The 14,176-nt window shown below is 38.6% G+C and overlaps 1 protein-coding gene across 6 annotated transcripts in view; it reads left to right on the top strand.

The window, feature by feature from the left end:
* Positions 1 to 14,176, top strand: part of nalcn (sodium leak channel, non-selective) — a 124,329-nt gene that overhangs the window by 4,312 nt on the left and 105,841 nt on the right. For 2 of the 6 annotated variants that reach the window (XM_059029057.1, XM_059029056.1), the window contains 3 exons: positions 7,447 to 7,542; positions 10,466 to 10,606; positions 10,730 to 10,912. In XM_059029057.1, coding sequence (XP_058885040.1) covers positions 7,516 to 7,542; positions 10,466 to 10,606; positions 10,730 to 10,912 — 351 coding nt within the window. In that variant the 5' untranslated portion in view covers positions 7,447 to 7,515. Of the gene's footprint in view, positions 1 to 7,446; positions 7,543 to 10,216; positions 10,297 to 10,465; positions 10,607 to 10,729; positions 10,913 to 14,176 lie in introns of all 6 variants that reach the window. The other 4 variants (XM_034922941.2, XM_059029058.1, XM_059029059.1 and 1 more) reach the window with 2 other exon arrangements.

Genomic DNA, 14,176 nt, shown 5'->3' with positions numbered 1-14,176 from the left:
TAGGAGGCCAGTTCAGAATAGTCCGATGTTTTGTTCTTATCCATTCTTGGGTGCTTTTAGCTGTGTGTTTTGGGTCATTATCCTGTTGGAGGACCCATGACCTGCAACTGAGACAGAGCTTTCTGACACTGGGCAGTACGTTTCGCTCCAGAATGCCTTGATAGTCTTGAGATTTCATTGTGCCCTGCACAGATTCAAGGCACCCTGTGCCAGGCGCAGCAAAGCAGCCCCAAAACATAACCGAGCCTCCTCCATGTTTCCCTGTAGGTATGGTGTTCTTTTCTTTGAAAGCTTCATTTTTTCGTCTGTGAACATAGAGCTGATATGACTTGCCAAAAAGCTCCAGTTTTGACTCATCTGTCCAAAGGACATTCTCCCAGAAGGATTGTGGCTTGTCAATATGCATTTTAGCAAATTCCAGTCTGGCTTTTTTATGTTTTTCTTTCAAAAGTGGAGTCCTCCTGGGTCTTCTTCCATGGAGCCCACTTTCGCTCAAAAAGCGACGGATGGTGCGCTCAGAAACTGACGTACCTTCACCTTGGAGTTCAGCTTGTATCTCTTTGGCAGTTATCCTTGGTTCTTTTTCTACCATTCGCACTATCCTTCTGTTCAATCTGGAGTCGATTTTCCTCTTGCAGCCGCGCCCCGGGAGGTTGGCTACAGTTCCATGGACCTTAAACTTCTTAATAATATTTGCAACTGTTGTCACAGGAACATCAAGCTGCTTGGAGATGGTCTTGTAGCCTTTACCTTTACCATGCTTGTCTATTATTTTCTTTCTGATCTCCTCAGACAACTCTCTCCTTTGCTTTCTCTGGTCCATGTTCAGTATGGTGCACACAATGATACCAAACAGCACAGTGACTACTTTTCTCCATTTAAATAGGCTGAATGACTAATTACAAGATTGGAGACATGTGTGATACTAATTAAAGAAACTAATTAGTTTGAAATATCACTATAATCCAATTATTTATCATCTTTTCTAAGGGGTACCAACAAATGTGTCCAGGCCATTTTAGAATATCTTTGTAGAATAAGCAATAATTCATCTCTTTTCACAGCTTCTTTGCTTTATTCTATGACATACCAAAGGCATGCAAGTATACATGATAAAATAGCTTTTAATTTCATCACTTTTCAGGAGGAATGAAGCATTATTTCAATGAGCTGTAAGGGTACCAACAAATTTGAGCACGTCTGTATATGTGCTGGCTAATACAGCCATAATAATTATTTTCCTTCAGTGTCGTCAGTCAGCTGGTCAGGGTAACTTTCTTCTTCAAACCCGGTGTCCACACCACGCCGGTGTGAAAGGGCACCCCGTAAGATAGTGTACCCCTTACATAATAATACATAATCCTTTAAAACTTTACATCGATGACAAACTTGATCCACAGTTCTCTCAAATCCCCCTTCATGATGTTTTCCACCATCCTTTTAAACACTTGTGCACATCTCTGTTTAAGAACATAAGAAAGTTTACAAACGAGAGGAGGCCATTCGGCCCATCTTGCTTGTTTGTTTGTTAGTAGCTTATTGATCCCAGAATCTCATCAAGCAGCTTCTTGAAGGATCCCAGGACAACATCGCTGGGGAGTTGGTTCCAGGCACCCACAATTCTCTGTGTAAAAAGTGCCTCCTATTTTCTCTTCTGAATGCCCCTTTATCTAATCTCCATTTTGTCCTTGTTTCTTTTTTCAGGTCAAAAAAGTCCCTTTCGTCGACATTCCCTAATCCATGTGCATGCATTTCCTTGAATCTCTACTGCGTTCAGTTTGACAATTAATCATTTATGCAGGACTTTGTCAAAAGCTTTCTGGAAATCTAAATAAACCATATCATATGCTTTGCAATTATCCATTGTCGATGTTGCATCCTCAAAAAAATCAGGCAGGTTAGTTAGACACGATTTCCCTTTCCTAAAACCATGCAGATGGTCTCCGAGGATACCATATAGGTAATTTTCCATTTTGGATCTTATTATAGTTTCCATAAGTTTACATATAATAGAAGTCAGGCTTATTGGTCTGTAGTTACCTGGTTCAGTTTTGTCTCACTTTTTGTGGATCGGCATTACGTTTGCAATTCTCCAGTCTGTCGGTAGAACGCCTGTCTGAAGAGACTGTTGCATGATCTTGGTTAGCGGTTTGTAAATAACTTCTTTAATTTCTTAGAGTACTACCGAGATCCGGCCCAGGGGGATTTGTTTATTTTAAGAGCTCCTAGTCCCTTTAACACTTCTGCCTCTGTTATGCTAGGGTGTGTGAACTATGCATCAGCTGCAGAGTCACTTACAACAATGTCAAGGTTGTGACTTGCTCATGGTCACACAGTGAGTCAGGGAGTGAGCCAGGATTTGAACTGGGGACCTCCTGGTTACAAACCCTTTTCTTTAACCACTGGACCACATAGCCTTCTATGGAAGTATGTACAGTTTTTTTTTTTTTTGGAAAGCTGTACAGTAGTGTGTCAGATATCTGATAGTTCTTTGGAAAGCTGTACAGTAGTGTGCCAGATATCTGATAGTTCTGTCTACTTTTGGGATGTGATTGTTTTGCGCCTCTAGTACTATATTTTTGAAAAATAGCCATGCTTTTTCTGTGGATGTGTTCTCTATTTTGCTCCAGTCTACTTCTGTTAGTCTCTGCTTCATTCCCTCATAGTTGGCCATATAATTGCAAACCTTAGCTTTAGTCGTTACTTTTATGGTTTTAAAAAGCACTCAAATGAGACCATGTTGTGATCTGAGTTTGCCAATGGTTCTCTGACCTCTGTTTTAGTTATTCTGTCTTTGATATTTGAAAAGACTAAATCAAGGCATGCCTCCCCTCTAGTTGGCGCACTGACAAATTGCATTAGGAAACAGTCATTTATCATTTCTACCATTTCAATTTCGGTTGTCGTGTTTCCCACCGATCTTCCCATTTTATATGGGGAAAGTTGAAATCCGCCATTAGTATGGCTTCTCCTTTGTTACACACATTTCTAATGTCATTGTATAACAGATTATTTTGCTTGGTGTCTGAATTTGGCGGTCTATAGCATGCCCCTATTATTATGCCCATTGAATTTGTGTCCATTATTCTGACCCATATTGATTGTGCATTGTTTTTTTTCTTCTAGATTTAACACCTAGGCTTTAAGACTATTTTTGATGTATAGCGCTACCCCTCCTGCCTGTCTTTCCTATAGAGTGTACCCACTAATATTATATTCGTCTCCATCCCTCTCGGATAACCAAGTTTCTGTAACACCTATCACATCATAGTTAGTTGTTAGTGCAGTAGCTTCAAGTTGTAACATTTTGTTTTTGAGACTTCTAGCATTTAGATAAATTCATGTAATGGCTATCTTACCTGAGTTGTTGCCCTTGTTTTGATGTAGTCTCCCTTCTTTTTTTTGTTGATTTCTCCCCCCTTCCTTTGTAGTTTAAATGCTTCTGAACCATCAAGCTGTTTTATGATTTTAAAATCCTTAATAAAAGTGATGTCTCCTCATCAGACCAAAAGTAGCTGGGTTTTCTCATACGTGCCATCATGTTTACTGCTGGGAGTATTTCTTGTTGTGCGTGTCTGTTATGGGTTTCGCTTCATAGTCGGAATATGCTGATTACATGGCTTTATATTCCACTCGTATTCCGCATACTTGGAATATGCAACCTCCAGTATTCCAAATAAGCAGAGGTGGAATATTCACCTTCATATTCCGAATATGCTGTTTACATGGTGGAAAGTATGATTATTCAGTATTCCAAATAATAGTGGAATATTACTGGCCATGTAAATGCACTGATTGAGATACAGTATAGTGCTTGCAGTGGAATCGTGACACTCATCCCGTCAAGACACGACCCCTTAACTAGTGCAAAAGGTGTTAAAATATCTGCAAAGCCAGGCTGCTTGCTTATTCAGTGAGTGCGTGGAAACGCGGCTCAAGTTACTCTTGTCCTGGTTCTCAGTCTCATACACTATCTTTTGTCCTGCCGTTCTGTTTCTCGGTAGTTAAGCCTTTACTCTATACATTCTGATCTCTCCTACTTCTTGACTTGTCCCCCAGCTACTTCTGCTGTCACAAGTGATTTGGCATGTCACTTTGTTACATCCACTGTCTTCCAGGATTTTACCCTGTCACCTGTCCTCTTTCCCCCCACTTACTCATCTAATCACCGTTTGAGTGCTCTACATTATGTAAACAAGACACCTGTCTACTACTTAACAATGTTATGCTTTTTTTATTATTTATTATTTGACTTTGTCTCTTTTTCCACTTTTATTCTCTTGAGATGCATTATTTATTATTGCTTTTGTATTTGTCTTTAATACTGTATTATGTGTTGGTACTCCTGGATTTGCCAGGGACAGGTTGATGTGACAGTAACAGTTTCAGTTGTGCCTGACTCTGTCCGTAGCTGCTGTGGATATCAGGAAGGGTGGAACCTGAATATTGGGGGTAGATGTTACACTCAAATATGTAAAAGGATATATTACATTGCTTTGATTTATTGGAGATTTAAGTGTTGCTTTACTACAGCTCTACATTGGTTGTTCTTATTTTTTTCAGTGATAAATATGGATCAGTTTAGGTTTTGTGTGATGTTTTCTTAGGTACTACGTATTATTGATTTCCTTTTTTACTGGTATAGAGTGCATCTTACATTTGTTAATATTTGCTGGTGAAGTTTTACCAACATAGGGCCTTGTTCTTCATTTTGTCCAAGATTATTTACAGAGAGTTCAGGATCTCATTGATTCATTTCTGCGTACTGTTAAAACTACAAGGTGAAATAAAAACGATCTCAGTCTACTGGAAAACTCTTGGTGTATCATTGTTGTGGTACTATTGATTACTGCAGCAATATGTAATTGACTTTGTCAGAGGTGACAGACATTTATTGATACTTTGACAAATGGGTTGTTGTAAATACAGCTTTTGAAGTTAAACAAGGGCTTTCTTATATATATATATATATATATATATATATATATATATATATATATATATATATATATATATATATATATATATATAATACAGTAAAAAAATAAATATATACAGTATATATATATATATATATATATATATATATATATATATACAGTACTGTGCAAAAGTTTTAGGCAGGTGTGAAAAAATGCTGTAAAGTAAGAATGCTTTCAAAAAGACATGTTAATAGATTATATTTATCAATTAACTAAATACAAAGTGAGTGAACAGAAGAAAAATCTACATCAAATCCATATTTGGTGTGACCACCCTTTGCCTTCAAAACAGCATCAATTCTTCTAGGTACACTTGCACAAAGTCAGGGATTTTGTAGGCATATAGTCAGGTGTATGATTAAACAATTATACCAAACAGGTGCTAATGATCATCAATTCAATATGTAGGTTGAAACACAATCATTAACTGAAACAGAAACAACTGTGTAGGAGTAATAGAACTGGGTGAGGAACAGCCAAACTCGGCTAACAAGGTGAGGTTGCTGAAGCCGGTTTACTGTCAAAAGTCATACACCATGGCAAGACTGAGCACAGCAACAAGACACAAGGTAGTTATACTGCACCAGCAAGGTCTCTCCCAGGCAGAAATTTCAAGGCAGACAGGGGTTTCCAGATGTGCTGTCCAAGCTCTTTTGAAGACGCACAAAGAAACGGGCAACGTTGAGGACTGTAGACGCAGTGGTCGGCCAAGGAAACTTACTGCAGCAGATGAAAGACACATCATGCTTACTTCCCTTCGCAATCAGAAGATGTCCAGCAGTGCCATCAGCTTAGAATTGGCAGAAAACAGTGGGACCCTGGTACACCCATCTACTGTCCGGAGAAGTCTGGTCAGAAGTGGCCTTCATGGAAGACTTGCGGCCAAAAAGCCATACCTCCGACGTGGAAACAAGGCCAAGCGACTCAACAATGCACGAAAACACAGGAACTGGGGTGCAGAAAAATGGCAGCAGGTGCTCTGGACTGATGAGTCAAAATTTGAAATATTTGGCTGTAGCAGAAGGCAGTTTGTTCGCCAAAAGGCTGGAGAGCGGTACACAAATGAGTGTCTGCAGGCAACAGTGAAGCATGGTGGAGGTTCCTTGCAAGTTTGGGGCTGCATTTCTGCAAATGGAGTTGGGGATTTGGTCAGAATTAATGGTCTCCTCAATGCTGAGAAGTACAGGCAGATACTTATCCATCATGCAATACCATCAGGGAGGCATCTGATTGGCCCCAAATTTATTCTGCAGCATGACAACGACCCCAAACATACAGCAAAAGTCATTAAGAACTATCTTCAGCGTAAAGAAGAACAAGGAGTCCTGGAAGTGATGGTATGGCCCCCACAGAGCCCTGATCTCAACATCATCGAGTCTGTCTGGGATTACATGAAGAGAGAGAAGCAACTGAGGCTGCCTAAATCCACAGAAGAACTGTGGTTAGTTCTCCAAGATGTTTGGGCCAACCTACCTGCCAAGTTCCTTCAAAAACTGTGTGCAAGTGTACCTAGAAGAATTGATGCTGTTTTGAAGGCAAAGGGTGGTCACACAAAATATTGATTTGATGTAGATTTTTCTTCTGTTCACTCACATTGCATTTTGTTAATTGATAAATATAAACTATTAACATGTCTATTTTTGAAAGCATTCTTACTTTACAGCATTTTTTCACACCTGCCTAAAACTTTTGCACAGTACTGTATATATATATATATATATATGTGTGTGTATATGTTGAATTTTGAAGTTACAATTTGATCTACTTTATTTTAAAGCCATGCTTTGAAACAACGATTGATTGTAGAGACAGAAACGCAAGATTCCAATACTTGTTATTTGTTCAGACAAAGAATTCCACCAACCTGATCTACAGTAGGCCTGTCTATCCTTTTTCACATGAACTCACATAAACTTCAAAATATCCCAAATGGATTAGTCTGCTGTGTCAGAAAATAGTCTATAATGTGAACTTATAGGGAAATATGTACTGATGGCTTTTTGGACAACTCACTGTGAAAGACGACAGAAACACATGCTAAATCATGAAGTGCACATACCACAGATAATTCCTGGCAATATGATTTTTGTTAGATCGTCATGTGATGTGACATTATGGGAGCCTATGGGTGAGTGAGATCTGTATGATGGCTATCTAAACAATCAACGGAAGACATTCTAGCTGTAAGTGTAAATAAAATATGATAGTTCATAGTTGGGTAAAAAGGCTTTGTTACCCAGACTGGAAGGAAGCAACAGTTTTATTTGAAAAGGGCATACAAAATCTTAAGAGCATGCACATGACATTTATGACCCAGGCTGAAGCCATATTAAAGGAAGACCATCTACAGTGCGGTTTTTAGTGTAAGGGTACGTTGATGTTGCTGCATGTGGGCAATTGGACTTTGGGCAGTAAGATGCTGTTCACAAACGTCTTCTGTAGTGTGATATTTTTCTAATGGCAGGAATCAGGAGGTGTTGAAATCCCCCCGCTGGTAGTCTCTCACAGATTTCCACATCTTTATTACCTGGGGATGGGTCCACCAATGAGGAGTCTGACAGTGAGTGATGTTATCCCATGGGTGGTCTGTTTACTGCACCTTACTGAATGTTGCATATGCTACTGTATGTCAGATGTTGTTAACGTGTCTATTTGCACTTGTATGTTGGTTTAACACATATACCACGTTTCCTTGTCGTGAGGTATTTGCAGGATATGCCAAATCGCATGTTATGTGCCATTCTGGAACAGTTTCAGCCTTATCTTTGGTATGTGCACTTTGTTATTGTGGCTGTGTGGTTGCCCTGCATCATGATGCTGATTGTCTAAATGGTCATTGCACAGACCACCACACCCATTATGTTACATTTGATGTCCTCTCATTTTCAAAAGCGTCTGACTCCCAGGTAAGTTATCAAACAATTTAATAACAACAACAACAACAAAAATGTTGTAATACAGAATGTTATTCATTTGGTTTGTAGTGTTTCATAATGATGTTAGCTCAAATGGTGATTGGACAGAACATACTCTTCCATAGTGCATCATTGTGTGCAGCATATCAGTGTTTTCCTGCATGGCAGATTTGGTGACATTCTGGAATGGGACTTTGATACTCCTTTGGCCCTTTCTTACTTCATGCACCAGTCCTCATGTTATGTGCTGAAACTACTGGATTCGTTTCAGAGTTTTATTTTCATTGTGCTGAATTCCCCAAATTATGTTATTTGTTGTTTTAAGTTGTTTTTTTAAGTTGTTTGCACTCTGCCTTAATTGGATACCCCAGTTTAAGGGGCACACAATATAAAAGTACATGTAATGCGTAAGTAAAAGGAAGTATGACACAGCTGTAATTAAAGAAAGTGTTGTTATTGCATACTTTTTTGACCCTGAACACAGTGTTTACAAGAATTCTCATATTTTACTTTGCTTTGTATCCCATGTTGTCTGTAATTCAGTAATATATTTTTAAACAAGCACATCGTGGGTCAAAAATCAACAAGGTAATACATTTCTCAACTTGCACTCTGGAGTCAGACAGCAGAATGAGGATAGGTCTTACAGGCTTCCTGTTTTCTGTTCCCAATAACTATTCATTTCCATCAAAGCATCAGCATTGTTTCAGGAGGGAGCCTAATCTTGTTACACTATTATGCACTGTGGCAGGACTGAGGTCTGCCCCTGTAAAACATAGTTTTGTGTCCTTGTGTGGTTTTTTTTTTTTTTTTTGGAATGTCCAATTATTATTATTCAACCTGGCTCACCGCTGCAACCCCCGAACCGAATCAAAAGAGATGAAGACTAGCGCTCACATCCTCTGAAACGAGTGCCATCAGCCGTCCGCTTTTTTTTCACTCAGCAAGCTTGCCGTGCAGCCATATCCAGAACTTAGTGTCGGAGGACCACGCAGTTCTGAATTGCGGCACCTGGCCATCCACAGGGGTTGCTGGTGTGTGGTGAGCTAAGGACTCCCCAGCTGACCTAACCCCTACCCAGCCCAGGCAGCACTTGGCCAGTTGTGCGCTGCCCCCTGGGAACTCCGTGGTCGGCAGTGGCATAGCCTGGATTCGAACCGGTGATCCCCAAGCTATAGAGGGCATCATGCACTCCGGGCGGAGTGCCTTCAATGGGTGCGCCACTCAGGAGCCTATAGTTTTGTTTATTTATAAATATGGTTTAGTGGGATTTGTTAGATTTTTGTAATAAACATTTATAGTGTTCTGAATTAAAGTATGTGCTAGATATGGCAGGGCAGGGAGATTAAACTTCCCTCCCAGCCTAATTGAAAGGAATGTGCAGCACATGGCCATGATCAATTAACACTGGTCACCTGCCTTTAAAAAGGGGCTGGAAAGCCAAGCCCTTTTTTCTTGGTTCTCCATTTTGTTGTTCTTTGTCAGCAAGCTGGACTGGGAATCCTCATGACTGTGCATACGAACCACGGTGAGCAAAAAAAGCATCCGCTAGTGATCACCGTGTGTGTTAACTGGGATCTGAGGGCTCAGCATAGGGATTAGTTTAAGGGATTTTAATCCCACCCCAGTTTGGTAGGGAGCGTGGTAGGGAGAAGGTTCCTGAAGTGGGACCTCCCTTAGTGGGAGCAGCACTGAGCCACGGGATGGCAAATGTTTGTTTTAGCGTGTTTGCCCACTGTGTTTTGTGTTTTTTGTATTATGGACACCTGTCTTTGTTCACTAGGGATACCATTGCTGGCATCCCCCTAGTGGTGGCCACCAACCACTGCAACTGCCGTTTCATAATAAAACCTGGACACCTGAGCGGCGTTTCAACTACAAACCCTCTGTGTCTGTTTAAATATCTCAGCGCATACCCCTATTGTGATAGGACCCAATGACAAATAACCTTTCTTCTGGCAAATGTTCTTGAGCAAAAGTTGACAAATGTAATCACCGGCTGATTTATGACCTTTCATTTGAGAACCAAAACAATCCGTATTGAGTTGAAAAATACATTATTGCAATATGGACAGCACAAGCAAGTTAATGCAGGGGGTACTGTAACCCTTTTAAAGTATTACATTTTAACAGTTTGTAATGTTTAGACTTTGATGTAATCCACCTTGTTTGCAAAGACAGCAGTTGCCTCCCAGAACTTCATACATACACCTCCTTATTGTACTATATTGTAATATTACAATAAAATACAAACATGCAGCTTGTGTATGTACATGTTGTCCAATTGGAAACTGGCTCAACCTTTATTTTCTTCTGCAGTTTGAGTTAGAGAATGAGCAAGATTTACATTGGTAACATGCATGAAATCAAACCGAAGAACGAAGAGCCTGTTTACCAAGGTTGTAAATGGTTTAGAAGTCGTTTCTACACATTTTTAAATTTATGTAAACATTGTCAAGCACATTTAATGTCATATCACCCTGTGGTATTCTTGTATCCAAAGATAATCATACTTTTACAAAAGTAATGAATAAAATGAGGTGATTTGTAATTTTTTTTCCCCCCCAGATATACTCCTTGTATAGCACTACTAGTCCTAGCATGCTGAAACGGAAGCAAAGTTCGCGGGTAGAAACCCAGCCCGTGACAGATTTTGGTCCAGACGAAACTCTAGCTGACAACGCAGATATTCTGTGGATAAATAAAGCAGTGAGTATCACCCTCCTATGAAACCCGGCACCTTTAAACAGTTGGTACTTTTTTTTGTGTGTGTAAAAATGTTGCGTGTTTGCAATATATAAAGCAATAATATGATCTTTCTTCTGATTTTAGTGGGTGCACTCTTTGCTTCGTGCGTGTGCAATAATCAGCGTCATCTCTGTGTGCATGAATACCCCAAAGACATTTGAGCATTACCCACCCCTTCAATATGTGACCTTTGCCCTGGACACTCTGCTGATGTTCCTCTTTTCTGCTGAGATGATAGCAAAAATGCACATCCGAGGCATCATTAAGGTAAATATCTCAAGGAGAATATATGTATGTATGTATGTATGTATGTATGTATGTATGTATGTATGTATGTATGGTACTTTTTTACTACCAAAGTAAAAAAAAAAAAAAGTTAATATAATCTTTACCACAATGAATCATTTAATAGTGTAAAAAGTAAGATGAGAAATATGTGGTTTTGTGCTTTTTAAAGTACGTGGAGCTAACTAAATAATTGCAGGAAATCATACCTAACATATATTTGTGTAATTTAAAGCTACTAATAAACTACATTTATTGATCACTCATTACAGATATTTCACTGCTGTTCTGCTACACCCTGCACTCTATTTCAAGAGGTCACAGGGACGAACGTAGAGTGACTGGTTACTGAGAGAGTAACCAGCTTATCGGCATTTATTTACCCAACAGAATAGTCTTCACTTTTACAGTTAATCTGATTTGGACAATATTTTTCTACTAGCTTGAGAAACATAAATGGAAATCCCAAACTATATTTCCTTAATTGTGTCTTATAACTTGTCCAGTGATAACAAATTAAAATTTAAAATACTGATAAACTCCCACAGCAGATAAGTGATTGTCATAGGCAGCAAGCATTAACATGAGAGAGGGGACAGTTCCAGTGACTAAGCACAGAGAACTACCAAGTGAAAACAGATGCAGATCAGAAATGGTAAAACCACACAACGTGCAGAAGATAATGTCAATAACTTTCAATGGAAAGTGAAGCATCTACAAACTATGAGATCTGGAAATAGAGATGTTAGAAATAAATTATTATGGCTAAAGTGTGTGCACATGAAAGTTAGTGAATGGTTAACAGGAGACTGCCCGTCCCTTCATAAATACCAGAGAGGAGTAGTAAAAGTCAGGTTGTTAAAACATCAAAAGGACTGACATTTAAAAAAAAAAGTAAATAAATAAATAAATAAAGGAAACTTGCTGGTAAAGAGCCCATGGCAGTTTGCAGGACTCCTGGGAAATGAAGATATGGGTTTAGATCATGTTGGAAATGGTAAAGTTAAAACATGTCATAACAAATTATGAGGAAGCGGAGGGAGTCAAACAGCATTTTTATAAGTACCTTATTATTTTTGGCAAACTAAATTTATCTGCTACTACACACAAAGAATTGTGTGCAGCATGTATTACATTCCTACCTGCGCCTCATAAACGTAGGTTATGGATTTCACTGAAAAAAGCTCTGTGAATATCAATATTCAACTCCTGGATTATCAACTAAATACATATACATGATGCTCCAGGAACATCTTCCATTTAATAACCTACTTTTATGAATTTTTAATATAACTACTCGTTAATATAACTACACATTTCCCTTTCTCTAAACTTAAGGCCAAAACCTTTAACTCTCATGTTCAAAAACACAAGCGGAATTCAAACTCCCATTTGTTTTGTGTATAAAAGCTGGCTCAGTCAAAACGTTGACCACCATATGACTGCAAAGCCCCAAAGGAGAGCTGGAGCTTTCAGGGTGTCCTAACTCTTTAGATGCACTTGTACTCTATGTCTGAGTAGATGAAGTAAACTCACTTTGAAACATTTTGTCTCGCAATGTTGGACAGCGTGATGAAAACAAAGGCCATACAAAAAGTAAAACTAAGTGTCACTTTTTACCAGGCTCACCTTTTGCCATGCTTTTCTCAGTGATCTACAAATTAACCTATTAATAAAATAGACAGAAAATATTTACTCTTACACAGCTAATATTATTGGATCTTCTTAGTTAGGGTTTACATGAAATGTTTTTAACATGGCTATATGGAAAAGGTTTAATTATAAAAGTATGTATTCTCAACATGAACACGTTGAGAAAGACAAGTTTGTTTTTAGTACTTTTGCTATGTATTAAGGTGTTAATTAACTACATTTTTAATGTACTTGCTGTGTATGCACATCTTTTTGTCTTAAAATGGAAAGCTAATCAAAAAATGAAATAAACTGTTTCAAAAACATGTCTTCTTTGATGGAAAATGCAGTGTGTGGACCTTTTTAGAATGCTTCTTATTGATGATTTTAATTTGTCATTTTCCTGACCTCGACCTAGACCTTGTCTTGCATTCCCTAATATGTCTGCTGAAAACATCTGGCCAACTGGAGTACATTTCATTGGCCACCTCCAAACTAAAAGTATAGTACTTCATTTTGGGGTCTAATGAGAATCCCATATGTGGCAGGTGTCTTCAGAATAACATTGTGCTGTGCAAAAAGCCCAAAGGGTCAAGGCATGGAAATGTCTTGATCCAGAAACCCATGTATGGCCAGAAAGAACAGATATGGAAAAGGCAGTCAGGCATAATCTCAGTTTTTTGGCATGCCTTGAAAAGCAGTACAAGTTTGCTTTTAAATCGTTTCTTAAAAGAGAGTTTATACAAATCTTGTTTTTTTTGGGGGTGAAGTCAATTCATCCTTCCACATATATAGATGTGCAGCATGTATTAGGACCCTACCCGAGCCACAGACAGTCAAGGACTCTAAGGATACTGATATCTATTGTGCAGGAAGTTAGTAGTATATAGTGTGGTGGCTGGATACATTATGTCAAAGTAAGAATAAAAGTCTGGAAACCTACAGAAATAAAGCCTTGTGAGACTCTGAATATTATATCCTCTCTGTTTTATAATGATAATAATAATGATTGCCTTCTCCGTTTTGTGCTGCTAATCAAAATGTCTTGTACTTGTAAAAAAAAAAAAAAAAAAATTAAGTGAACAGTGGCATTTCCATGATTGTATTCCCATGTGAGCTGCTCTCTCTGGCTTTCTAATCCTATTATATGCAAATTGACAGGAGGGACAACTGTTTGTTTTTGTATTGATGTCACTGGTACTCTTGTACATGTATTAACTTATGGTAATGTGTATTGGTCCACCAAATGAATGCAGTTTAAGTAGTGCTTTGCTGGTCTGTGAGATTCATGAGGTGAATGTGCAATTTAAACAATAGCTACAGTATAAACCTGATCTCCTCAGAAGAGTAAGTAGCGGGGTTCCGAAAAAAATAACGTTATACGTCCCCACGTGTTGCTACGACTGTTTTATTAACGCAGCTGTAATTTCTTCATTCGCATCCTGACAACTTTTTACACTTCTAACTTTTTAAAGTCTGTTTCAAAGCTCTTTAAGTTATCTGCTGGTGTTTGAGATCTGACCTCTGTCCAAAAAAACAAAAACAACAAAAAAAAAGTGCTCTGGCTTTTCTGTTCCTTAGCACATCATGGATTGTTATTGCTGTGTTACCTGT

This window comes from Acipenser ruthenus, chromosome 8 (assembly GCF_902713425.1).
Source record: "Acipenser ruthenus chromosome 8, fAciRut3.2 maternal haplotype, whole genome shotgun sequence".
NCBI lineage: Eukaryota > Metazoa > Chordata > Actinopteri > Acipenseriformes > Acipenseridae > Acipenser > Acipenser ruthenus.
This window is presented reverse-complemented; position numbering and strand designations above follow the sequence as displayed.